Genomic DNA, 27,195 nt, shown 5'->3' on the forward strand with positions numbered 1-27,195 from the left:
CATAGGGAATCTTAGCTCTCCAACCAGGGATCAAACCTGCACCCCCTGCACTGGAAGGCAAACTCTTAACCACTGGACCGCCAGGGGAATCCCAAGAATTTTTTTTTTTTAATTTTAGGTGTTTCATTAGGTTTCCCACTACTCCGCTTCAGGATTAAAGTGTTGGAAATTATTCAAAAGATAATTTAGAAATATAAACTGAAATATTAATGAACAATATGTTATATATAGCATTTTGTAAAGTTTAAAGTAATAGCATTAAGAACCCTGGGACAAACCCCAAAGCAGAACACTATTGAGAGTGAAAGGCAACAAGAGCTACAAACCTGGATTTCCCTAGCAAGGTGAGGTTGCTCGCCTTGATACTCTTGTTGCCTTATTTAATTTTTCGGAAATTGTATCCTGATGTGTTTATTTGTTTGATTTTTTTTTTTTTTTGCGGTACGCGGGCCTCTCACTGTTGTGGCCTCTCCCATTGTGGAGCACAGGCTCCGGACGCGCAGGCTCAGCAGCCATGGCTCACGGGCCCAGCCGCTCTGCGGCATGTGGGATCTTCCCGGACCGGGGCATGAACCCGTGTCCCCTGCATCGGCAGGTGGACTCTCAACCACTGTGCCACCAGGGAAGCCCTATTTGTTTGATTTTCAAAGTAACAAAGACATACTTAGGAAATCACACTTGAGAATAGTTAAGCTCTTGCCATGTCGAGGAATCACTCAGTTATCTTCTCTCTCCTTTTCCCCATCCTGAGTCGGATGGCCCTCTCTATGGCTCTGCGACAGTGGTTTTCAGTGCTGGGGGCTGGGACAAGGCTAGGATTTTGCTCCTCCCCACCCCCACCCACCAAGAGACATTTGGCAATGTCTGGAGACATTTTTGGTTGGCACAACTGGATCTGGGGCAGTGCTGCTGGAATCTAGTGAGTAGATGCCAGGGATACGGCTCAACATCCTACCATACACAGGACAGTCTCTCCACTCGCCAAAGAAAGAATTATCAGGCCCAAAAAGTCAATAGTGCCAAGGTTGAGAAACCCTGCTGTATAGCACTTTGTCATAGCGCTTCATAAAGACAACCAAAACTGTCAACTGGTTGGCCTTCCCAGCTAGGCTGGCAACTCCAAGAAGACAGGTGATACATGTATCTTGTTGAGTGTTTGGAATATAGTTGACACTTAATAAGGATTGAAAGAAGGTGGGAAGGTACATCCAGGTTCAAATTTAGGGCCCTGTGAGATCATGCTGCTTGTGATCAGCCACTTGATAAGCATTTCATTCATTCAACATTTAGCATATTTATTAAGCACTTACTATGTACTAGCAGTGTTTGATGTTGGGAATACAACAATGAGCAAGACAGAGTCCCTGCTCAATGAAACTTATTGCTATAAAGGAAGACAAACAATAAGCAACGAAACAAGATGATTTCAGACAGTGATAAATATTATGAAGAAAATAAAAGTATAATGCAACAGTGAATGATGGGGCAAGGACAGCATGGTCTAGGTTGGGTGAGCAGCTGCCATTTGAACTAATGATGAGAATGTGCCAGCCACTGAAAGCTCTAGGCTAGGGAGAAGACTGATCCAGGCAAAGACCCTGAGGCCAAAATAGAGTGGCCTGTTCAATGAAGACCAAGGGGAGAGGGCCGGATCACTTGTGCCATGGAAACGTTTAGATTTTATTCTAACTGAAATTGGAAGCCTGACATGTTGTTAAAAGATCACTCTGGCTTCTTTGGGAGAATGTATGAAACATCTATATTCAGAGTTTAAAATACTTCAGTCACATTCTCGGCTACTTCTTGCCAAAGGGGAAACTTCCCATATCCAGGAGGGGGCGCTCTAGGCGCCGGGTCAACAGACTCAGCACTGTGGTTCTTTTCGAGAAGTCGGTCGCTTCCGGGAGCGGCTGCGTCTCCCTGCGCCTTCCTCTCTATCCGCCCGTCTCTGTGGTAGCTGGGTGCCGGGGCCCCTCCCCCCTCCCCTCTTCGGCGGCAGCGAGTTCTTCGGACTCTACCCTGAGCGGACCCGGGGGCTACCGGGCTCCCGCGTCGGTCGGATTCCGGGTCATGGCGGTCCGGGGGCCCGCGCCCCGGGCTAGCGCCCGGTGAGTACGGCGGCTGGGGAGGAGGACCGGGCCTCGGGGCGTCCTACTCGGGGCTGTGTGGGGAAGGAGCACCTTCCGCCCTCATAACATACTGTGATTTTTTTTTTTAACTTTTTACTCAACATGGTGTTTTTGAGATCATCCATGGTATAATAATCTAGTTTTCACTTCTGAGTGCTGCATGGTGCTACCTAAGTGCGTTAGACCCCAGTTTACGTATACATTACCCTAGTGACGGACAATTAGATTGCTTCCAGTTTTTAAGTACCACTTGCCTCCTTTGTGGATATGGGTGATCTTTGGAGTATCCATCCCAGGGTAGGATGCTAGGTCACTTAATTCTGCTACATTTGTTCTCTGGAATGGTCACACCCAACTTCTCAACTGCATTGCTTAAAGGTTCCTGTTTCTTCTTAAGGACCGACACCCCACCCCGCCGCCCAATGTTTGGTATTGTTTGGTTTTCTAATGTTTATCGACCTGATTAGTGTAAGGTGGTGTCCCATTGTGTTAATTTTCCTCTGTTAAGCATTTGGGTTTCCCCTTATTTATATCCTTTTCCCACTTTCTATGGATTTCCTGTCTTCCTGATGCAGTCATTACTTATATGGACTAGATTTTATTACCTTGTTTATTTTCCACTCTGCAAGTAACTTCTCCAAGTCTTTTAATCTGTGGCACTATGTTGAACAAAAATACTTAATTCTAAGTTAAATCTGTTAGTTTTCCTGCCTTATAGTTTGTGGTTTGGGGGTCTTATTTGAGAAATACCTTCCATTATATTTTCATTAAGATATTTCTACATTCTATTAACTAAGTAATGTTACTTTTCACATGTAGATTTTTAATCCATTTGGAGTTTTTAAAGTTTATTTTTATACATAGTTTGAGGTAATGACCTAAATTTTCCTCTACCGTCTTCAATTAATGACAAATTAATTAATAATTAAAAATTAGAGAAGCTGTATAGCATAGTTAAGAGCACAGAGCCAGGCTGCCTGTGTTCAAACCCTAAGGCTGCCACTTACCAGGTGGGTGACAAGGCAAGTTACTTAACCTTTTTACCCTCAGTTCCTCATCTTTAGGGTTGTGATTATTAAATGAATTAATACACATAAAATGTGTGGAACAGTACTGGGCACGTAGTGTGGGTTTGGCATATAGTGTGTGTTTAATATGCCCTTGTGATATGATCTCTATTATGTGCCCACGTAAACATAGGTGAATTTTCTTCTTTTTGGTCTTTCTGTTCCATGGTCTTTTTGTTCCTGTATTCATACCACACTTTGTTATTACTCCAACCCTGTAATATGATATGTCTTAATAACCTGATGGTTTAGGTGGGTTTCTTCCTCCTCCTTTCCTGTTCCTCACAGTTGTCCTGACCTATTCATGGACCTTTATATTTCCATATACAGTTCCTTAAAGAACTCCTGGTTTTGACTGGTATTGCATTGCAGTTACAGACTTCTATTAGAAATGAAGTCTTTCTATTTAAGTCTTCTTTCACATCCTATAATAGAGTTTTCGGGTTTTCCTCCAAAATGTCTTATACATTCTTTTATAAAGTTGATTTCTGGATATTTTATGGTTTTTCTGTGCTTTTCTTCTGTAAATGACATCTTATTTTCTTTATATTTGCTAGTTGGTTATTGTTGGTTATTGATACTTGTGTGTTAACCCTGTATCTAGCAACATTGCTGGACTCCTTTTATTTCTAACGTTTTGTCTATTTAAAAAATAATATTTATTTTGGCTGTGCTGGGTCTTAGTTGAGGCATGCAGGATCTTCATTGCTGTGTGCGGGTTCCTTATTGCAGCGTGCGGGGTCTTTAGTTGCGGCATGCCTGTGGGATCTAGTTCCCCGACCAGGAATTGAACCCAGGCCCCCAGCATTGGGAGCGTGGAGTCTTAGCCACTGGACCACCAGGGAAGTCCCACTAACATTTTGTCTATAGCTTTGCTGTGTTTCCTATGTAAATGATCACATCATCTGAAAATAATGACAATTTAATCTCTTCTTTCATTCCTTTTACCTCATTTCTTTTATTTTCTTTATTGCTTTAGCCAGGATCTTAAAATCCTTGATGTAGTGGGTTTCCTTGTCTTGTTTGTGACCAAAAAAGAGGATGTGGCTGAAGTTTCTTTATTAATTTAGCTATAGATTTTTAGTAAGTAACTTTTCATAGCATTTATCAACTTAAATTCCTTTTTATCCCCTGGTCTGTTTCCCTCCTACCATCTTCAGCATTCGTAAACCGTTCTTTCTGCATGGCCTGCGCCCTGCCCACCAACAGCTGTAGATAAGCTTGGTAACTGCTCTCTAAGGCTCCGTTGTCCTTTTAGGACTCTGCTTCTCCTGCTTCTCTTCTTCAGGCCCAGGTTAGATCTGCAATTCTTCGAGCGGTTCCTGCAGATACAGAAGGTTTTGTTTCCCTCTTGGTCATCACAGAATGCCTTGATGTTCCTGACTCTTTTGTGTGTGGCCCTACTGGGTGAGTGAATGAGCCCAGGCCGGTGGGGGGGAGGACAGCCCTGGTTTGAGGTCCTTTTCCTTCTGTGGGGTGTTGATGAGGCAAGGACTTGAGAGGAAGCCTCCCTCTGTCTTTTCTCACCCCTCATCACTGATTCCTGCCTCCTCTCCTTCCCCCCAGAACAACTGGTGATCTACCGGGTTGGCTTGATTCCCAGTCAGTACTTTGGGGTCCTAGGAAACAAAGATTTAAATGGGTTTAAGACCCTGACGTTCCTGGCTGTTGTGCTCATCGTCCTCAACTCCATGGTAAGGTCGTCTGCCTGTGTCTCTCTTCCTCTCCAGCGCCCAGTGGACTTAGCCACCAGGAAGCAGGAACCGAGCTGTGGATGTGTGTTCCCTCCCTCTTCTGGGAACATGGGGTCAAAACTCTAGGCAGGGCATTGATCTTGCTGTTGGCCCACATGGGACCAATTCCCAGAGTGTTACGAGCTCCTAGGCTTGGCCACAGGATTCTGGTTTAATCCAGCATTTGGTGGAAATGATCCTTGTCCCTTCCATTCCCAGAACTCTTGCTTCAGGGAGTTCAGAGCACTTGAAAACCGGGCTCAGCAGCCAGAGCTGCTGCTGTCCTCTGGGGGGGCCGGGGCTGTGCCTGAGCCTGGCACTTGTCACATCTCCCAGCCTTTGCACCTGCTGCTCTCTTGCAAAATGGCCTCCTTCCCCCACCCCTTTTTCACTTGCTTAACACCTGCTCAGTTTTCACGATTCCCTCCGCTGTCACCTCCTGCAAGTCCTCCTCAACTTGTCCTTCATGTTTCCTCCACCAAACTCTGCCCCTTCGACTCCTGATCCTTTGAGTTCAGCTCTGCTCTAACAGTCCTTACACCCATGTGATTGTCTGTGCCCTCACTAGACTGTGAGCTCGTTGTTACTTCCCTCGTGCTTAGTGTACAGGGGCGCCATAAACGGAATGATGAGCGTCAGGGCTCTTTTAGGACTCGAGCCTAATGCTCTCTGTCAGGCTGCACTACCTGTTTTCTCGGGGAAGCCACTTCTCATCACACTTTGGCACTTTTGATGGGTCTTCGGTCAGGAGGCACCTATGGATTCAAACCCTGTGCCAAGTTTTGGGGGACAGAAAAGTAAGAACATAAGTGGAATAGAAGATATTGTTCCCAGTCTCCAGAAGCTCATGTGCTCTGGAGATGTAAGACAATACCCCGCAGAGGAGGCTAGAAGGCCTTGCCTTTGGGAAGCCCTTCAATATTTGGTGCAGTCAGTAAACACATGAGTGAATGAGGAAGGGATGAATCCCATGACCTGACGCTCTAACAGGCTCAAGTGCTGAGTGGACAGCCGAATGGGCTGGGACTGGTCAGCAGAGGCTTTCCGCCAGCCTGAGCTTGGAGCTGAGACTTGGTAGAAAGAGACTTGCATCTCTCCCTTCCCTTTGTCTCCCCCGCTGCACAGCTGAAGAGCTTTGACCAGTTCACCTGCAACCTGCTGTATGTGAGCTGGAGGAAGGACCTCACCGAGCACCTCCACCGCCTCTACTTCCGGGGCCGCGTGTACTACACCCTCAACGTGCTGCGGGATGACATCGATAACCCGTAGGCACCCCCCCTCAGTCCTTGCTACCCTCTGCGTGGTTCGTCCACCTGGGCTGACACAGCCCTGGAGACCCCCTGCGGCAGACCCCATGAGGTCATCCACCATTATCTGCAAATGTTGCTGCCCAGAGCCGAGGGGGAAGGGTACCCTGCAGAGGACCCTGGAGAGGCTGCAGGGCTGAGGTCAGGGAGCTAAAAGGAAGAGGCCAAGAGCAGCTCCCTTTTGTCCACTTCACATCCTGGGCTTCCAGATAAGGCACCCTCTGAAGACAGTGTCCTTGCTAGAAAAAGCTGGAAGAGCAGCGCTCCAGTTTTCAGCAGTAAAAAACTACTGCTGTCTAGGACTCAGTCTGGGATTCCAGTCACCATTCTATCACCTCTCTTAGGTTCACTAAGCCCCAGGTTCCCTTACAGGTGAGGCAGCTGAAGCCCAGAGAATGCAAGTGACTTGCCAAAGCTCACGTCTCACTGGGAATAGGAGTCGTTGTGGCCTTGGTGGTGGGATGGGACACGTGGGGTCTCTCTTCACCCTCATTCCCTCCCCGCTTCGCACCGTCCCAAGCACTTTGTTGCCTGATGCAACCTCTCCTCAGCTCAAGTGGGGCTTTGCAGCAAAGACTCTTGGGAGGCTGCTGCTGCTTCTTAATCTTCTCTTCTAGGCCTCTTCTCCACATTTTTTTTTCCCTTGGCCGCACCAGGCATGTGGGATCTTAGCTCCCAACCAGGGATCAAACCCGTTCCCCCTGCATTGGGAGAACAGAGTCTTAACCACTGGACCACCAAGGAAGTCCCTAGGCCTCTTCTCTATGGCTCAACCTGTACAAAACTTCCACAGCCAGATAGCGAAATGGGGGCAGGCTCAGGCTCGTGAGAGAGAGGTTGGGAGGAGTGAGGTAAATGATGTAGCTTTCCTGATCATCCGGAAACTCGGACCCTCTACCCTCGGGTTTTTCTTTGGCTCTGCTCAAAGCTGGCTCAGAACCCTTGTGTGCTGGACCTTTCAGTTGCCATTTTTTCTGAGGGGTAGACTGAGGCACCATAGGAAGCAGCTCTTCAGAACCCTGTTCGAAAGTCCTACGGGTCTCGTTGCCTCTAGGAAACGAGCCCTTGTCTGGGTCCACCTTCCCACGGGGTCATTGCTGACAGCACTGAAAGGCAAGGTCAGAATAAGAGGTAGCCTGGAAGTGCCTTAGCTCTCTCAACCCTCAAGCCCAGCTCCCTGGGCCTAGTCACTCTGTGTCATTGGCTCCAGGGACCAGCGCATCAGCCAGGACGTGGAGCGGTTCTGCCGGCAGCTCAGCAGCGTGGCCAGCAAGCTGATCGTCTCCCCCTTCACCCTCATCTACTACACCTATCAGTGCTTCCAGAGGTGAAGGCTCTCTTCCTGCCAGAGCCCTTCCTCCTCCCCTGCCTGGTGGTTCCCCAGAGTCCCTCACTCACACATTGGGCGGGAGTCAGCTCTCCCTGGTCAGGGTCCACGAGACGCTGGTCTTCCCTCCGTCCCACCTGCACCCCAGGAAGTCTTCCTGTCTTGCATGCTTGGGCCCCTGCCCTCCCTGTGGCCCTGTGGTGTGTCAGTGTCAAGGTACCAGATGCCCCCGCACAGGAGCAGAAGCCGCACAGGGCTCTGAGATGGGACAGGGGGCTGCCCAAAAGGGGGCAGGAGTCAGAGCAGAGGCCTGTGGGGATATGTCGCTCCCCACACCCTCCCTCTCTCTGCCTTTCAGCACCGGCTGGCTCGGGCCTGTGAGCATCTTTGGATATTTCATTCTGGGAACCGTGGTGAACAAGATGTTGATGGGTCCCATTGTGGCAAAACTGGTGCAGCAGGAGAAGCTGGAGGGGGATTTCAGGTGTGTCTCCCTTGCTTGAGGTTTCTGGGCCAGGCATAATGGTTAGGGAATGGGATCTGGAGAAAGGCTGCCTAAGTTTAAATCCCAGTTAGGCCAGTCACTAGCCGTATGGTCTTGGGCGGGGTCTTTAACCTCTCTCAATTTCAGTTTTCCCATCTGTAAAATGGGGATGGTGCTGACAGAATCGTTAAGAGGATTAATGAGATCATACATGAGAAGCACTGAGAACGGTGACTGGTTGGCCGCCATCATCATCATCATCATCATCATCATCATCACCATCACCATCACCCCTTGGCCTTCTCACATGCTTCTGTTCCAGCCACCCTTATTCTGGTCAGCCGATGGGTCCAGCCCCTACTCTGTACTTCTTGGCCTCCTCCTTCAGACCCGGACCTGGGAAGAAGAGGAGCTGTGGCAGGCCTGCACCTGTCCTCTTTGGAGAGGCAGGGGGCTGCCGCGTCTGCAGGTCTCCTGCCATCCCTCCCGGGCCTGGAATTTCCACCCTGTGACAGGCCAGGGAAGGGTCGGGCTGAGGCAGCCACAGTCTTGGAGTGGAGCCAGGCTCCTCTTTGCTTGGAGGTCTTCTCGATCCAGGACTCTGAAAGGAGACGGGCCAGTCCTGCCCACTGTCAGCACTCATTTGCCTTTGGTCTTCCCAGGTTCAAGCACATGCAGATCCGGGTGAATGCTGAGCCTGCTGCTTTTTTCAGGTGAGTCTAGTGGGGACGGTTCCCCTTCTGCCTTGTCAGAGCTGACAGTGGAGATGGTGGAGAAGTAGACAACCCTCCCACCATCACCAAGGCCAGGGGCCAGGCGTCCTCACACTTGGCTGTGACCCTCTCCCCTTATCTCTCACTGTCCTCGTCTGCCTCATCCTTAGGTCCATGGATTTGCTTCTGAAACTGGTTCTTCCTTTTCGTGGCCTAGCATGGGGCCTAAATTTGTTCTAAGAATGAAATGAGTGAATGCTTCATCATCTTACTAATGACTGAGGCATTGCCTCTGCCTCTGCTTTTCTGTCTGTAAAATGGCTTTCTGCCAGTGCCTGACATCCAAGGCTGATCGGTTGTCTCTGTAGCGTGGGAGGGAATGGAGCCTCTCAGCTCAGAAGACCTGCTCGCCACAGACACTGTCCTAGTGGAGCAAAGTGGTCTCCTGACAGCAGCATTGTGAAACCCCATTCCTTCCCCCGGGGCCAGGGTAGGTCCCTGCACTCTGCCTCCTATGAGTACTCTGGATTCAGTATTTGGATTGACAGTAAGGGCCCAGAGGTTTGTGTTTAAGGAGTAGGAGTTACTCCTTGGATCACCTGGATCTAATAGCCCTGGGACTTTGCTCTTCTGTCCGTCTCTGCTGCAGTTTGTAGCTGCCACCACTTGGGGGCACCAAGGATACCGGGGACCTATGAGTGGGGCAGGTCGTGGGGGCCAGGTAGGGCTGGGCCTGCACTAGGTTTTTTTTGGATTCTGCAGTCACTGCTCATGAAGCTTTGGGCCCTGGGGAAAGCAGGTTGATGCTTGGAGCTCCGAGTGTGTTTTCCTGCAGCCTCTCTGTCCTTCATGCAAAATCTGAAACGTTTCCTCTGTCCTCCCCCAACCTTTCTGCCTGGAGAATTTCTGCCCATCCTTGAAGCTCCAAGTCACCTCCTCCTGGGCGCCTTTCCAGACTCCCTTAGGGGTCACGCCTATTTGCTTCCATAGCCCTGAAGACACACGGCTTACGTAACACTTTCCATGTTCCAGCTGAAGAATGCAGCGCGTCTGCCTGCCCCCCTGAACTGGGAGCTCCTCGAGGACAGGGGCTCTTTTGTCCAAAACTGTTTCACTGGCTACCTAGCACCAAGCCTGCCGCCTAGTGACTGCTGCGTGTATATTTGTTTAATAATAGCAGCTCTTTTTTATTGGGAGCCCCTCATGTGCTTGGCGCTTTACATTCAGAAATTCTCACTCTAGCCTATTACGTAGGTATTATAAGCTCCATTGTATAGGTGAGCAAACTGAGACTCAGAGGCTTAATAACCTGTCAGTGTTACCCGGCTAGTAACTGGCCAGAGCCAGAGCCAGACCAGATTTGAATCCGGTCTGCCCAGTCTAGAGTTCATGGTCTTTCCGCAGACAATACCATGTTGACTGAATGAAGCAATGGCTGGCTGCTGGTGGCCGAAAGGGTCTGAGGGGAAGATCCCTTGGGTGGGCTTGGTCGCTAAAGGGGAGTGTGAGGAGGGGGGCTCAGGCTCTCCAGGCCCCGTGGACATCCCGGCCTTTCTCATCAGAGCTGGGCACGTGGAGCACATGAGGACAGACCGCAGGCTGCAGAGACTCCTTCAGACCCAGAGGGAGCTGATGTCCAAGGAGCTCTGGCTGTACAGTAGGTGCAGGGAGCCCCGGGAGGCAGGAACCACCGTGGTGGGGGGGAGCCTGCTTCCCTCCCCACAACTCCCTCCTCCCTCTCTGCACTGATCAGTTTGCCTTTGCCAGGAGTGACCTCAGGAGAGTGAGGATCCCCAGAATAGCTTGACCATGCTTGGCTTCCCGTTCCCCTCGGAGCGCAGGATTGCTTCCCAGGTCTCTCACCCTAGGTCTTTCTGTCTTCCGCAGTCGGCGTCAACATGTTTGACTATCTGGGCAGCATCCTGAGTTACGTCGTGATCTCAATCCCCATTTTCAGTGGCGTCTACAGAGACCTGAGCCCCACAGAGCTCAGCACCTTGGTCAGCAAGGTGAGAATCCCTTCTGGGGACCCCCTCATGCCATCCCCCCTGCCTTTTGGCCCAGCACCCAGGGCCTTGGAGTCAAGGCCCGCGCGCGCTGCCCTCTGTCCTGTCCAGAACGCCTTTGTATGCATGTACCTCATCAGCTGCTTCACCCGGCTCATCGATCTCTCCACCACGCTCTCCGATGTGGCAGGCTACACACACAGGTGAGGCTGTGTCCGGCCCCTCTAGGTCCTGAGCAAAGCGTGTACCTCAGGGAGAAGTAGCAGAGTGAAAACAGGAGCAGAAAAGCTCACCATATACTAGTGGGCATGAGAGAGAAAAAGGAGTAACGCCTTCACCTGGGCGCCCAGACCCTCCTCAGGTTTTCACTTCTCGCCCAGGATCGGGGAACTTCAGGAGACCCTGCTGGACATGACCCTGAAGTCACGGGATGGGGAGATCCTGGACGAGAGCGAGTGGGACTTGGCCAGGTGAGCACTGGGCTGGCGGTGCAGCCTGGTGGTGGAGAATGCAGGCGCTGGAAGCACCCTGGAGCCCAGCCCATTCCCAGCTGGGCAGCAGAGTTAGGCAGAGCAACTGAGCTCTGTCTTATGCCAGGCACGTTGTAAATGTTCACCATCAATGTTGCTGTTCTGGCATCTGTGTTTATTTACACCATCCCCCAGCTGATGGAAACAAAGTACAATCAGCCTGGGCCTGAGTTAACAAAACAAAAATCTGAATTGTATCCCTCCTCTTCCTTTATTCCCTCCTCCTCGCTGAGCCCTGCCGCCAGTCCCCTTCCTTGGGGCATGTCTATTCTTTGTCCCCACTCAGGCCCAGGGGTGTCTTTATTGTATCTTTGCAGGCTCCGTGATGTTTCTGACCTTTCTGTGCACCAAGGATTTGTTCATGTCCTCACTTTTCTTGAGCAAACTACTTAACTGCTCTGTGTCTCAGTTTCTTCGTCTCTATAAAGAAGACGTTAATGGAACCTTCGTCTTAGGGTTGTTGTGGGGATTAGATATCATAGTTCATAGAAAGTGTTTGGTTGGAGGCCACAGAGTAAACTTTCAAAAATGGAAACAGGCTGAGTTTCAGGGTCTACACTCAACTGTCTTCTTAGGAGCTAATGCCTTAACTGTTGCCTCTGTTCAGAATTAAAGCTTCATGCAGCTCTGAGCCCAGAGGTGGAGGGGGCGGGGGGCTGGTGGTGCAGGGACTGTGGGGAACGGGAGATGCTTTTCTGTGGGGGAGATGGGCATCCGTGGAGAGCCAGAAACTCCAAAACTGTGTTAGTATTTCCACTCCCATTCTTATATCAGTCACACGGTGATGCCGTGAAAATGCATGTAATGCCGCAAACATTAGAATTGGACAGATGCAGCTCTGTGCCCCTGAGCAGGTTACTCAGCCACCTGACTCAGTTTCCTCATCTGCCCAGTGGGGATAATAGCTGTGGTTCATGGCTGATAAGACTGATTAAGATCTGTCATGGGCAGGACTTTGCCCAGCCTGCCGCAGAGCAGGTACCCAGTCCATCTCTATCAGTTTGCTACGGCTGCCATGACAGAGTACCATAAACTGGGCGGCTTAAAGAGCAGAAGTTTATTTTCTCATAGTTCTACAGGTTAGAAGTCCAAGATCAAGGTGTCAGCAGGGTTGATTTCTCCTGAGGACTTGCTCCTTGGCTTGCAGATGGCCGCTTTCTCACAGTGTCCTTACATGGCCTTTTCTCTATGCGTGTGCGCCCCTGGTGTCTCTCCCTCTTCTTAAAAGGACACCAGTCATACTGGATTGGGGCCCTACCCTAAAGGCCTCGTTTTAATGTAATCACCTCTTTAAAGACCCTGTCTCCAAATGCAGTTACCTTCTGAGGTACTAGGCGTTGGGACTTCAGTATGTGATTTTTGAGGCCACAGTTCAGCCCATGGCAACCCTCCAGTCCAGAGGCGATGCCCCCAAGGAGAAAGAACTACCCCCCTGCCCCCAGCACTACTGACACCGCTTATCTTCCCAACATCTCTTCGCTTCTTGCACCCTAGGACTCCAGGATGGCCAGCAACAGAGCGAACAGATACAGCTTTTCTTCTTGAGCGGGTCTGCATCTCCGCCCCCTCCTCTAACAAACCCTTAATCAAGGATCTGAGCCTGAAGATCTCTGAGGGGCAGAGCTTGCTTATCACAGGCAACACGGGCACCGGCAAGACCTCCTTGCTCCGGGTTCTGGGTGGCCTCTGGGCGAGCACAGCGGGTGAGAGCCAGCCTTCCCTGCTCTGAGCCAGCCTTGGCCTGAGGGGGGGTATGTGTGTGAGAATCAAGCCTCTTGTTGGGAAATCAGAGTGAGGGGCAATTACCTTTCTGGGAGATCTTAAAATGGTGCTTTCTGTAGGCTCAGTGCAGATGCTGATGGACTTTGGACCCCACGGGGTGCTGTTCCTGCCACAAAAGCCATTCTTCACTGACGGGACCCTTCGGGAGCAGGTTAGCCGGGGCCCACTCCTCCCACCCCTTCCCCCCAACCTGGACCCTGGTGGTGGGACAGGTCTCAGCCCTGGAGAGCTATGGGACAGCAGGTGGGGTATAAAATGAACCAAGCCCAGGAACTCCCTGGCTCTAAGGACTTTTTATTCACTTCTATGGATTAGGCCATGTACTCAGAGCAACTTCTGGGAGCAGGTTAACCTGTGGAGGCCGTAAGCCAAATATCACATGTGTTTGTTGAACACCAGCTTGGATTCTGGGGGCCCTGCCCTGCTGTCTGCCAGCCCCGCCTCTCCCACCGGACCCTCAGCCAGGACGCTCCTTGCTCTCCTCGGGTGGAGAGGAGCCTGGCCTCTGGCAGCTCCTGGGGCTGTTTCTGAGGGAGGATAGCTGTGTGCAGCCCCACCTCTCCTTGACCCTTGCCCTAGGCCCATGTGGTTTCTTCTTTTATCAGGTGATATATCCCTTGAAGGAGATCTACCCGGACTCAGGTGAGCTGAGCTGCTTGAGGACGCAACCTCCCATCCCACCGTCTCTTCTCTGTCTGACTGTGGCCTCACCTGTACCTTTTGGAAGAGGCCCCAGCCAGGCTGCTGGTTTCAGGTGGGGTCCCCTCCACCTCCTCCTTTGACTGTTTACTATTCGGGGGTCTGTACCCTGACCTCATCTTGTTCTGTCTCCCCCTCCGGTGGAGAGACACCACTGGAGGAAAGGAAGGGATTACTTCCTTCACTGGGTCCTTCCCGTGTTTATTAAGTGCTGTAACCTGTCGCTTCAGAGCCTTGGCCCACATTCTGGGGCCCCCGGCCATGATGTGCCCCATCTATTCTGGCTACACAGAGGAGCTGACTTCTTGAAGGCTTCTGTGTTTTGCAGGTTCTGCTGATGATGAGAGGATCATGAGGTTCCTGGAGTTGGCAGGCCTGGTGAGTGAGGGCAGGGACCCTGAGGTCCAAGCCCACCTGGTGGCACTGACCACAGGTGCAGGCCCAGCGGAGTTGGCCCTACTGTCCCTGCCCCAGGACTGGAAGTCTGAGCCTTGGGCAGGGTGATGGGTGTATAAATCGGCAGTGGGAGCTGTTGGCCAGGTACAGGCAACAAGCAGCGTCCACTCTCTAGCAAATTTTAAAACAATAATAAGACTACATCAGCCTGCTTTTTCTGGTCACCACATTCCAGCAAGTCTCAACAGTGTGGCTGACGGACTGCTCCCCCAGCCCCACTGTGGTACGCGACCAGGGGTAGCTGTGTCTCGGGTGTGTGTGGTGGGACTGAGGAGGTCCTCAGGATAGCAGGAAGCAGGGATGGGCCCTTTTACGGACATCGTTTTCTCTGGGTGTGTTACAGTCCAGCTTGGTGGCAAGGACAGAGGGTCTGGACCAGCAGGTCGATTGGAACTGGTAAGAAGGAGGTTGGGGTGCTCCAGAGCCAGCTCCCCCAAAGACAGTGGGTCCCAGAGGCCTGGGCAAGGGATGAAGTGACTTCTGACCCCAAATTCTAGGGGTTTGCTGGGCTGCTGGGGACCTGGTTCATGTCCGTGGTACAGAATTTTGGCCTTGCCTTGTGTAGGCAGCGGGGCTGTGGTGGAAAGGGGGGTGACATCCATCCGTCCTGGGGCAGCCTGTCTGCGCTGGGAGCCTCTTCCTGCCCAGACCATTCTGTGCAAAAGCCAAGCTACAGCCTCCTTCCTCCAGTGGGCCTCTCTCGTTCCCCTTTCTCAGGTATGATGTTCTGTCCCCAGGAGAGATGCAGAGGCTCTCCTTTGCCCGGCTCTTCTACCTGCAGCCGAAGTATGCAGGTGAGGTTCGCCCTGTAGGTACACATGCTAGCCAGGCAACGTTTGCGCTCACAGGTATAGCAGCGTGTGTTCGTGTGCACCTGGAGAGGCATTGGTATGGGTAGGAGAGCACACCTGTGCCTGGCCAGGTATCTCTGTCCCTGCAGGAGAGGATGGCAGGGCTCTGCCCATGAGGTAGCAGTGCTTGGCATCCTCAGGTATATGTTGAACTGCCAGTTCTTAACCTCTGTGCCAGTGCGGCAGCTGGAGCCAGCCTTGAGAGGGCTTCTCATGTTATGGCCGTCAGGCTCTGCCATCAGTGAATGGGCATCCCTCTGCTGTGCCTGGCAGAGGTGTGAACTTTTCTAAGCACTGACATCCTTGGGGGAACTAGGATTCCCTGGATTGAGTGGTCCTAGGCAGTGGCTGGTGGATTAGGGATAGGGTAGGAAGCTGAGGGATTTTGTCTTGCAGCTGACAGAAGGCTTCCCAGATGGAGCCTAGCCCTCCGCTCCTCTGGCCCACGCTCTCCCTAAGGCAGGGCCCCTGTAAGCCAGAACAGCTTTCAGCCTCCCACCAGGTCCCAGCGAAGGTGGGTGTGGGTTGGAGGAGCGGCAGAGGTGGGTCTGGGGCAGGACTTCATCTCTTCCCACTGAGTTCTGTCCTCAGTGCTTGATGAAGCCACCAGTGCCCTGACCGAGGAGGTGGAGAGCGAGCTCTACCGCATCGGCCAGCAGCTGGGCATGACGTTCGTCAGCGTGGGCCATCGGCGCAGCCTTGAGAAGGTACCTGTGCCCGCAGGATGGCCTGAGGAGGAGAAAGAATGCCAAGGCTGGGCCTGGCCGGGGCCAGAGCCCCCTCAAAATGGAGAGTGGGGATGGCAGAGAGGGCAGGGAATCTGTCACAGCCGGGGCAGCCTGATCTCCGCGTGGTGGTGGTCTCTTGTAGTTTCACTCCTTGGTTCTGAAACTCTGTGGAGAAGGAAGGTGGGAGCTGACCAGAATCAAAGGGGAATGAAGCTAAGGCTGGCCACTGGCAGGAGAGCCAAGCCCAGGAGGTCGAGTCCCCAGGAGAGACCAGGAAGGCTGATGGGGCAAGGAAGGAGCTCCAGGTTTGCCTCACAGGTCCCGTGTGGGTAGCACCAGCAGCAGTGGACTCAGCCCACGTGTGGCCCTCCGCAGGACCCTCATCCTGCCAGGGTGCCTCCCGCTGCCTCAGCCAGAACTTCGTACACTTGACGTGCTGATTACTTCATATATGACCTCAGATCGTGTTTTCTAAAGAAAACCTGAAAGTGTGGGATCTATAAGAAATGCAGGGTCAAAGTGGAGAGTGTATCGGACTTGGAGTCAAGAGATCCAGGAATCTTTTAGAATACATCAATTTTGCAACAGTAGATTTTTAACTTTAATCAACTATTTAAATTTTATAACTTTTTTTAAAAGAAAAGAGAAACATGTTTTTAAACTTGCAGCTTTCCCCTTTTTTCTTTCTTCTTCATCATAAGATGATCTTTTTTTTTTTTTTTTTTTTTTTGGCCACACCACGCGGGATGCGGGATCCATGCAGGATGTGAGATCTTAGTTCCCCAACCAGGGATCAAACCCGTGCCCCCTGCAGTGAAAGCATGGAGTCTTAACCACTGGACCGCCAAGGAAGTCCCTAAGATAATCTTCTTAATTGACTCTCCGGGCTTGTCTTTGAGAGCCTGGGGGGTGGGAGCAGCACTCTCCACTGTGCTGGAACCTTCTGCCCGTAGGTTCTTCACTGGCATCTCCCACTTACCCATTGCCAGTTGTCCCTCAGCCACTAACCTCGAGGGCCCTTCAGCTTTTCTTAACCCAGATGAAAATAAATCCCGTAATATTTTTAAGTTAATTCATTACTTAAATGCATTTTTTTAAATATAAATTTATTAATTAATTTATTTTTGGCTGCGTTGGGTCTTCGTTGCTGTGCGTGAGCTTTCTCTAGTTGTGGTGAGCCGGGGCTACTCTTCGTTGTGGTGCGCGGGCGTCTCACTGTAGTGGCTTCTCTTGTTGCGGAGCATGGGCTCTAGGTACGCGGGCTTCAGTAGTTGTGGCTCACGGGTTTAGTGCTCCGTTGTATGTGGGATCTTCCCTGGACCAGGGCTCGAGCCCATGTCCCCTGCATTGGCAGGTAGATTCTTAACCACTGCGTCAGCAGAGAAACCCCCTAAATGCATTTTTAAAGGAAAGTTTACACTTGATATAAATAGAAAGTAACTGTAAAAATTAATACAAATAATGTTATGAAATGGCAGCTGTGTACTGCACCTGCAAAGACTCTACACCTGAGGCTGGCTCTCTGTACAAAGGGAGGTTAGGGGTGTTACAGAGGAGTTAGACATACTAGCACCCAACTGAGAATCTTCTTAATAGATTTGGGGAAATGGAATGGGAACCGCAAGGGAAGTGATTTTCTCTCTCTAAGACGAGGTTCTTTAATGTCTCTTGATACCACTGAAAATGATCCTAGATGCGGGGTGGAGCTCCAGACTTGGGGAGATGTTGCCCTGGATAACATGTCTAACCCCCTCCCTCCATGGTGTGGCTGGCATGGAGGCCTCAAGCCTATTCTCAGCTCTGCCCCATACGGTTGCTAAAGCAGTGTGTCCAGGTGCCGAGCTGAGAGAACTCTGGGGTGGGCACCTGACCAGGTCTGATGGTGTGTCCAGTCTCCGGTGAAGCGTCCTTAGGGACCTACAGGATGTCAGCATCGGGAAGCCTCGTGGCAGCCCTTCTCATGGGGCTGAAAGGGACCGTCAAGGTCGGCATCTGCTTCACGAGCCTTCCCGTACTTGAATCTCCCAACCATATCCTGCCAGGTGCTCTTCTGGCCTCTGTTCAGACATCTCTAGCATTGGGGGCCATCCATCCTCAGACCCCTCTGAAGAAAGCTCTTCCTTAGGCCAAGGGGAAACGTATCTCCCTCAGGATCCCCCTGACTCCCACCCCTTGGGCATGTTTTAAATTGTGGGGTTCGGGTATGGAAAGACTCCCTCTCTGGCTTAATTTCTGTACTTTCATCAATATAGCTGAAGCTCCCCTCAGCCTTTTTGGTGATAGCATTGCCTCACTGACTTGCTTCAGACTCACAAGCTCCTTCAACTCCTAAGCCTTTTTCACAAGTGCTGCTGCTGCAGATTATTATAGAGACCAAGTTTGTTCCTAACTCAGAGTCTTTGCACTTGCCATTTCCTCTGCCTCAAACATGTTCCCAGTGCTGTTTCTGTTCTTAATACTCAAATACTAAGTGTCCTCCCTTGCAGAAACTCTGCCAAGAGAAGGCTGTTCTTAGAGGCAGACTGTACCCTTATCCATCATTCATCTCAGAGATGGTGGCTACTCGAGAGTTTTAGGTGAATCGATACAAACCTGCATGAGGAGAAGTCAGGTTATGTGTCCTCAGTGGATGACAAGGACCAAAATGTTCATTTTAAGTGTTTTAAAATAAGCGAGGCAAATAATTTCCCAAACTTAAGTCTTGTTCTGCCACCCAGGAATCTACACAGACCCACGTGGATGATACATAGAAATGTTGTCCTTATATCCCTCTCATCACTCTTCTGAGGAGTCCTGGAGCCATGGGACAGGGCAGAAAAGCAACCTTTTGTTATCTCCATCAAGTGTCCGCTTACCTACCATATCAACTTGTGTACCACCCCAGTCATTCTGGGGTGGAGAATAACAAACTAGTCTCTGTTCTGCCACAGCCCACAGGGAGCTGTGCTCTGTGTTCTGCATCCAGGACAGTCTCCCAGGAAGCCAAAGAAGAGCAATGCCAGCTGCCCTCTGTAAAGACTGCCTTTCCAGAAACATTGTCTTGTTGGTGCTATTTCCTTCTGACATCCTGTCTAGGTGTCAGAATGATGGGTGGCCCTGGGCTAAACCCTGGGCCAGGAAGGAACCCCTGGAGGCACAGGGAGTTGTCAGGAGAACTGGTGCCTGGAGAACAAGCCAGCTGAAAGGGAGCCCTGGACTGGGGAGCTGCAGAGACTGTCCTACCAGGAAGTAGGGTAAAGTGTGGACAGGCATCAGGCAGGGGACATGTGCTGGGGAACACTGTCCTCAAGCCTCTGGCAGGGTGAGGCTGGACAACTGGCCAGTGGATTTGCCCATCTGTAAGTAGTTAAGGGTTCTGAGGGTCAGATGCCTCTGGGGAAGGTTTCCCTGGGAAAATCCAAAGACAGGGCAGAGACTTACCTAACATGCTATCAGACCCTGACCCCAGGCCCAGAACTGCCAGCCCACGAGGGAGTGAAGGGGGAAACAAAGGCAAGTCTCAGTCTTGAACTGGCGGAGAGATTTGTACAGAGCTTGCATGCTTAAGGGAAGCCCAGCTCCTGCCACATTCTCTTAAGATCCCTGCAAGGAAGATGCTTCCTTTTCTTTCCTTTTTACCCCACTTGAAGAGTCTGAGCTCCAGGACCTGAAATGACTTGCTTAGGAATCTCAAGTTCAAAACAGAACTCCTCAGCCTCTGAACCGTCCCCACCTGCTGCATTCATCTTGCCCATCTCAGGGAATGACACTTCCACTGTCCACCCTGAGCTCAGGCTAGAGACCTGAGACCCTCCGGACCTCCTTCCCCATATCCAATCCATCACTACATCCCATGGGTTCTGCTTCCAAAATATATCTGAAGCCCACCTCTGCCCTCCCCCGAGGCCACCACCGAGTCCACCCAGACAACTGTGGCAGCCTTGTTCCTGGTCTCCCTGCTGCTTCTCCCAACCCCCCACATCCTCCACAAAGCAGCCTGAAGGACCTTAAAAATGCAAATTAGCTGTGCCCTGCATTAAAGTCCAAAATACTGGGCCTGCAAGGCTGCACTCCCATCCCTCTCCTCGAGCCCATTGGCCTCTGTCATCAGAGATGGGCCAAGCTGGTCCAGCTGAGAGCCTTGTTCCTATGCATTCCTGGAAGCGCACAAACTACCAAGACTGACTCAAGGAGAAACAAAATCTGAATGGTTCTATAACAGTGATTGAATCAGTAATCAAAAACCTCCCAGCCAATAATCCTCCCTCCCTCCCCAATAATCTGAGGGCCAGGTGGCTTCACTAGTGAATTCTACCAAACATTTAAAGAATGTTTCATATCAATCCTTCTCAAAATATTCCAGAAAATAGAAGCAGAGGGAACACTTCCTAACTCATTCTATTAGGTCATCATTGCCCTGCACCAAAGCCATATAAAGACATCACAAGAAAACTGAAGACAAATACCCTTTATGAATATAGATGTAAATATTCTCAACAAAATACTAGTGGACAAAATCCAGCAGTATATTGAAAGCATTATACATCATGATCAAGTGAGATTTAGCCCAGGAATGCAAGGGTAGTTCATATGAAAATCAACATAAAACACCACAGTAGAATGAAGGGGAGAAGCCACATGATCACCTCTATTGGTGCAGAAAAAGTATTTGATAAAATCCAACCCCCTTTTATGATAAAAGCACTCAATAAACAGGCTAGAAGGAAAGGGAATTTTCTAAAAAGAAATTTTCTAAAAAGACATATAAAAAATCCTACATCATACTCGGTAAAAGACTGAAAGCTTTCCCACTAAGATCAGGAACAAGACTAGGATGACTGCTTTTACAAATTTTATTCAACATTGTACTGGAGGTTCTGGCCAGAGCAGTTAGTCAAGAAAAAGAAAAGGCATCAAAATTGGAAAGGAGGAAATAAAACTATTTGCAGAAGACATGATCATATATCTAGAAAATCCTAAAGAAAAAAGACAAAAAACACAAAGTATAACAAAGTCAACAAAGGTGCAGGATACATGCAAAAATCAATTGTATTTCTATATACTAGCAATAGACAAAGCAAAAAGGAATTAAGAAAACAATTCTATCAATATTTACAATAACATCAGAAAGAATAAAATTCACCCAGGCAGTGCAAGACTTATACTCTGAAAATACAAAACATTGCTGAAAGAAATTAAAGACCTAAATAAATAGACATCCCATGTTCATGGATTGGAAAACTTTATTTTAGATATTTTGCAGACTTCTTTATTTATGTATTTATTTTTTTAATATTTTATTTATTTATTTGGCTATGTCCGTGTGCAGGTTTCTCTCTAGTTGTGGTGTGCAGGGTTTTTTTCTTTTTTTCTCTCCAGTTGTGGTGCTTGGGCTCCAGAGCGCATGGGCTGTGTAGTTTACAGCACGCGGGCTCTCTTATTGAGGTGCGTGAGCTCAGTAGTTGTGGCGTGTGGGCTTAGTTGCCCCACGGCATGTGGGGTCTTAGTCTTAGTTCCCCAGACCACAGATCGAACCCACGTCCCCTGCATTGGAAAGCAGATTCTTTACCACTGGACCACCAGGGAAGTCACTGGAAGACTTAATGTTGATAAAATGGCAGTATTTCCTAACGAAATACTGGTTCACAGATTAAATGTAACCCCTATCAAAATTCCAATGGCTTTTTTTTTTTTTTGCAGAAATTGAAAACCTGATCCTATAATTTGTATGGAATTACAAGGGATCACAAATAGGCAAAACAGTCTTGAAAAAGAAGAACAAAGGTGAAGGACTCACACTTCCAGATTTCAAAATTTACTTCAAAGTCAGTAATCAAAACAGTGTAGTAGTACTAGCATAAAAATAGACTAACATAAAGTTCTGTGGAATAGAATTGAGATTCCAGAAATAAACCCATATATCTAAGTCAAATGATTTTTGTCAAGGGTGCCAGGACCATTCGGTGGGGATAGTGTCTTCAACAAATAGTGCTGGAAAACTTGAAATCCATATGCAAAAGAATGCAAGTGGACCCTTACCTCACACACCAGATACAAAAATTGACTAAAAATGGATCAAAGAACTAAATTTTATAGCTAAACTAAACCACTCTTAGAAGAAAACATAGGGCAAAACTTCTTGAATTTGACAATGGTTTCTTAAATATGATGCCAAAAGCACAAGCGACAAGAAAAATGGATACATCGGACTTCATCAAATTAAAACTTTTGTGCATCAAAGGACACTAGCAGGAGAGAGCAAAATAGCGAAGCAGGCAGTTCCAAACACCCATCCCTCAAAAGGAACGTTGAAAAACAAGCAGAAACTGGCAGAACCAACTTTGTCTGAACTGGACAACAGTCATAGATTTATAGCGAAGACTGCATCAAGACAACTTCCATATGGTAGGTAGGAAAGCTGTGTGGTGTTTTTACTTGCCTCGCCTCGTCTCTTCACCAGCTTGGTGGCAGTCTTGAAGAAAGCAGCCCATGTTCTCAGTATGGGACCCCAGTCCCTGGTTCCAGAGAACGCAGAGCAGACCTTATTCACAAATTACTGTTTGTTCTAACCTATCAGGGGCTAGAAAGACTGACAGGTGCTCTTCTCTGTCTTGCCTGACTTGGAACTCACTCAGGGCAGAAAAATAGTAGGCATTGCTCAAAAACTTTGTAAGGTGGGGGACTCACTGGCAGTCCGGTTGTTAAGATTCCGTGCTTCCGCTGCAGGGGGCGTGGGTTCTGTCCCTGGTCAGGGAACTAAGATCCCACATGCTGTGTGCCATGGCCAAAAAAAACCCCAAACACCAAAAAACAAAAACAAAAAACAAACAACCTTTGTAAGGTGAACAAAATCCTGCAGCCACCTGAAGCAAAGATTATGCTTAAGACATACAATAGGACCACCTAAAGCCTGGGAAGAAATACTGGGGAGTCTCTTTGGGAAATTGGGGTATTCTAAAGTGACCCTGTGTACTAGAGAATTTAGAAAGCCACATGCATGGCTAGGACAGGATGCATGTTTGGAAAAGACCTGAGAAGACCCTAAGCTTTCACCTCGGGCAGGTCACTGGGCTTGGTTCAAGCGGGAAATAAAGGCTAAGGCAGAGTTTTAAACTGCCTGGCTAAGTGCTAAAGGAGTGGCCGGAAAAGAGCAGTCTGTAAAGACTGGAAGAGATGGGGTGTTTGTTTCCTTTTAGCTCCTGGTATTCAAGGAAATCGCTGTGAAAATGCTAGTTGAACAGAGACTTCAAATGAACGCACATGACAAGGATGACAGTCTTTACAAAAATAGTTTGGGAAAGTTATCAAACAGATGACTGCAGTTTGCGATAATCAAAAACAGTAAACTCTGGGGAAGGGAGAGAAACTGATTTCCAGAGTTACCATATTATAATATTCAAATGTTCAGTTTTCAACAACAACAACAAAAATCATACAAAGAAACAGGATTGTGGTCCATTCAAAGGGGAAAAAATGGACAGAAACCATCCCTGAGGATGCCCAAACATTGGACTTTCTAGACAAAGGCTTTAAATCAACTGTCTTAAATATGCTCCATTAGCTAATGGGGACCTTAGAGCTGGTTCTAGCTTTGGCTCTGGTGTTAGAGCTGGCAGCCAGCACTGGCTCTACATCTGTAACTGACACTGGTGCTGGAGCTGGAGCTACAGCTGGATGTGGCCCCACAACTGGTGTGAGAGCTGGTCTAGGAATTGGCTGTACCTCTGAACTAGCTCTGGCCCTATAGCTGGCCCTAGCTCTGGCTTTGCTATTAGAGCTGGGGCTGGAGCTGGCGCTGGCTCTGGACATGCCAATGGCTCTATCATTGGCTCTGTCTCTGGACCTTGTGCTAGAGCTAGTGCTGGTACTGGCTATAGCTCTGGAGCTGGCTCTAGTCCTAGAGCTGGTTCTGGCTCTGGCTCTGATGCAGGAGATGCTCTAGCTCTGGAGCTGACACTCAATATGGCTCTAGTTGGGGGCAGGTGCTAGAGCTGGTAATGCGTCTTGCTCTGGAGCTGGCACTGGCTCTAGCTCTAGAGCTGGTGTTGGGGTAGGTGCCACAGCTGTTTTTAGCTCTGGAGCTAGAACTAGGACGGGTGCTAGGGCCGATTCTTGTCCTGGAGCTGGTGCAGGCTCTAGCTTTGGAGCTGACATTGCAGCTGACTCTAGCTCTAGAGCTGGTATTGGAGCTTGTTCTAGCTCTAGAGTTGGCTCTGGCTATACGTCTACAGCTGGAGCTGGTGCCAGAGCCATCTCTAGCTGTGGATTTGGTGTTACAGCTGGCACTGGAGCTGGCTCTGGACAAGTTGGGCACAGCACTCCAGGTCCGAGTTGGCCGGGTTGAGATGATACACAAAGGCCACCAGCTGCTTCATGCAGGGCAAGTCTAGAGGCTGACAGGAATCCTCTGAATACTGTCCAGCCAGGTGCCTAAGATGAAGGGGATGGAACTCAGGTAGGAGGGCAGGTAGCAGAGTCAGAGCCCTGGCCTTTCCTTCCACACTGCCTCCAACGGCACCTTTGCAGGGATCTGGGTTCCTACACCTGGCCCTGCCCTTCCAAAGACCTGCCCCATCCCATCCCCAGCCCCGCTCTGGCCATCCTGGCAATAGCAGGCCCTGTCACCAAGCAGGGAGCTAGCAAAGAGCCTCGGTCATAGGGTGCTCTCAATAAATGATTGACCACCTCTCCCCTTCTTCAGGAAAGCCTGACATACTTCTCTGTCTGTCTTCCCTGGCCCCCGCCCACTGGAATGTTAACTCCACGAGGGCAGGGAGGGGTTGTGTCTGCTCTGTTCATTACACAGAGTTGGCACATAGTAGGGGCTCCATAGATATCTAATGGATGAGAAAACACGTGGAGTCTGTCCTCTTGCCCCAGTCTTCCTGTAACCAGATAGGGTAGGGGGGTCCCTGGAGAAAGAAGCAGGCATGGCTTTCTTGACATAAGAGAAGCCATTTTTGGCCTAAGCCATCCTGTGATCTAAGCCTGACCACTATGCCTGCCCTTGAGCAGGTCTCAGTAATTAATAATCGTCAGGAAACAAAAGAATGCAGAGACATTTAATAACCTACAATGGAAAGGAATCTGAAAAGGAAGAGATAGATAGATTAGATAGATAGATAATAGATGATAGTTATAGATAGAGATGGACAGATATTAAACTGAATCACTTTGCTGTACACCTGAAACTAACACAACATTGTAAATCAACTATACTTCAATAAAAATATTTTTTTTAATGCAGAAACAAATGACTGTTATCAGGCAAGAAAAGTAACAATAGCAAAGATAACATATCAGTTGTAAAGACTCCCGGTTCTATTTCAGTAGTAAAGATTAGCCTGAAGTTCTCAACCACCAGATCAACTGGAACCTGAGGAATGATGTTGACCTTTTCTGACCCTCCTGACTTCAGCTAAAGCTCGGACTCTGTCGACCACCCAAGCCTTTTCATGAATATGCATGTACCCTTAGCTTGAAATTTCCCCAGTTTTGCTGTTTTAGGAGACACTGCTTTGGGAAAGGTTCCCTGGTGTTCTTACTTGCTGCCAGTAATAAACCCTTCCTTCTCCTGTGCTTTGGCTTGGTTGTGCGTTTTGATTTGACACCTACCGAACCCAGTTTTCAGGAAACACTCCCAGGGCACTCATGGCACCTCAACCTGTAGCTTGTGTGCTGAGGTGCTGCCTTACTCTCTGTACACAGCGTGTGGTCACATCTTCCCAATGACACTGGCTACCTGAAGGGCAGGGGAGAAACCTGCCCTAGTCCCATGTGCCGCTGAGCACGCACAACTAAGGTTCAAGGCAGACTCGTAAGCAGGTTGCCCACCACACCTCCTGTTCTGGGACCCCCACGCCCCGCTCTCAGGTGAAGGGGGCGGGGGCACAAGCAGAGCTGGGATGGGGCTTTGGTGCATCTATGTCTGATATTTCCTTATGATTAAATTCAGGTTATACAACCTAATCATGAGGAAATACCAGAAAAACTCAAATTAAGGACATTCTATAAAGAAACTATCCTGAAATCTTCAAAAATATCAAGGTCAAGCAAGGCCAGGAAAGACTGAGGGCTGTTCCCAATTGAAGACACTACAGAGATTTAGCAACTAAATCCAATGTGTGGTTCTGGGGACTTCCCTGGTGGTCCAGTCATTAAGAATCTGCCTTCCAATGCAAGGGACAGTTCGATCCCTGGTTGGGGAACTAAGATCCCACGTGCCACAGGGCAACTAAGCCCTCGTGCTGCAACTATTGAGCCTGCGAGCTCTGGAGCCCACGCATGGCAATGAAAAGATCCCACATGCCGATGCAGCCAAAAAAAAAGTGTGGTTCTGGACTGGATCCACCACTTATAAAGGACATTATTGGAATGATTACGTGGACAAAGAATGTTGTCTGCCATTTCAGTAAACAACAAATATTACCCACCATCAAGCTATTCACCACTGCAGCTGACCCCGACAGTGCACCCTGAGAGAATTCAGGATGGAGCAAAATAAGATACTGGCCCTCGATAGTTAAGATGCATATCAAAGGAATAATTTCAATGAGCACAGGCTCTTGCATCTTCCCATACATAGAAAGTCACTAAAATCATTAACCTGAGATGTCTGTTTTATGAGATTGGAAGTAATCTTGACGTTTGACTACATTTTTTTTCTTTTTTCTTTTAAGCAAAACACCTTTATATCCTGGCTCTTTCCTTACTTCGTTTGAAGAGTTCCACAGCTATCTGAGAGGCTGTCTCCTGGTCTATAGTCCTCAGTAAAGTTCTGAATAAAACATTTCTCTCAACTATTAAGTCGTGCTTTTTCTTTTCAGTTGCCAGTTTGGGCAACCAGCAAAGGGATCCAGAGTGGACTTTGTTGCCAAATGCAAGTTAATGTGTCCAACACACAATGAGACCAAACACATGAAAACATCACGGAGTTTGGAGCAGAGAAAGGTTTATTGCAGGGTCAAGCAAGGAGAACAGGTAGCTTGTGCTCAAAACCCCAAACTACTTGATGGCTTTCAGGGAAAAGTTTTTGTTTTTTTTTTGAAATTTAGTTATTTCTGAGATATACATTTTAAAGTAATAACTAGAATTATCAGGGAAAAATTTTTATAGGCAAAATTTGGGGTGAGTGCTGCAGGGTGTGTGTGACTTTCTTCTGATTGGTTTGTGGTGAGGTAACAGGGCAATGTTCCAGGAATCTTGTGCTCAGCCTGAAGTTACCATCCTCCACCTGGGTGGGGGCCTTAGTTCCTGTAGAAGAACTCAAAGATATTGTTATATATATCCCTTGAGGAGGACTCAGGATCCTGCTTTAATTTCTACACTGTTGTTTCTTTTTTATTTAATTAATTAATTTATTTTTAATATTTATTTATTTAGCTGCACTGGACCTTAGTTGCAG

General features: G+C 49.1%; 1 protein-coding gene across 16 annotated transcripts; it reads left to right on the plus strand.

Annotated features, from left to right (window-relative positions):
- Window positions 1-1,926: 1,926 nt before the first annotated feature.
- ABCD4 (ATP binding cassette subfamily D member 4) lies at window positions 1,927-26,593 on the plus strand. 16 transcript variants are annotated; one of them, XM_079906074.1, is made up of 19 exons: window positions 1,927-2,108; window positions 4,455-4,603; window positions 4,763-4,890; window positions 6,055-6,194; window positions 7,447-7,563; window positions 7,922-8,047; window positions 8,710-8,760; window positions 10,323-10,417; window positions 10,648-10,769; window positions 10,878-10,969; window positions 11,147-11,236; window positions 12,791-12,999; window positions 13,138-13,229; window positions 13,684-13,720; window positions 14,106-14,155; window positions 14,577-14,629; window positions 14,951-15,027; window positions 15,676-15,791; window positions 26,471-26,593. In XM_079906074.1, the coding sequence occupies exons 1-19, from the start codon at window positions 2,071-2,073 to the stop codon at window positions 26,510-26,512; spliced, it is 1,824 nt and encodes a 607-aa protein (XP_079762200.1). In that variant the 5' UTR covers window positions 1,927-2,070; the 3' UTR covers window positions 26,513-26,593. The 16 variants fall into 16 exon arrangements, with proteins under 16 accessions (XP_079762200.1, XP_079762202.1, XP_079762199.1 ...); XM_079906076.1 differs by lacking the exon at window positions 26,471-26,593 and adding an exon at window positions 16,576-17,494; XM_079906073.1 differs by lacking the exon at window positions 26,471-26,593 and adding an exon at window positions 15,955-16,164.
- Window positions 26,594-27,195: the final 602 nt, after the last annotated feature.

Source organism: Stenella coeruleoalba, assembly GCF_951394435.1.
Source record: "Stenella coeruleoalba genome assembly, chromosome: 2".
NCBI lineage: Eukaryota > Metazoa > Chordata > Mammalia > Artiodactyla > Delphinidae > Stenella > Stenella coeruleoalba.

Coding starts and splice junctions, on each gene's coding strand:
- ABCD4 (XM_079906063.1), top strand. CDS start 2,071: ATGGCGGTCCGGGGGCCCGCGCCCCGGGCTAGCGCCCG. Junction 4,604..4,762: donor TTTGTGTGTGGCCCTACTGG/GTGAGTGAATGA, acceptor CCTTCCCCCCAG/AACAACTGGTGATCTACCGG. Junction 4,891..6,054: donor TCATCGTCCTCAACTCCATG/GTAAGGTCGTCT, acceptor CCCGCTGCACAG/CTGAAGAGCTTTGACCAGTT.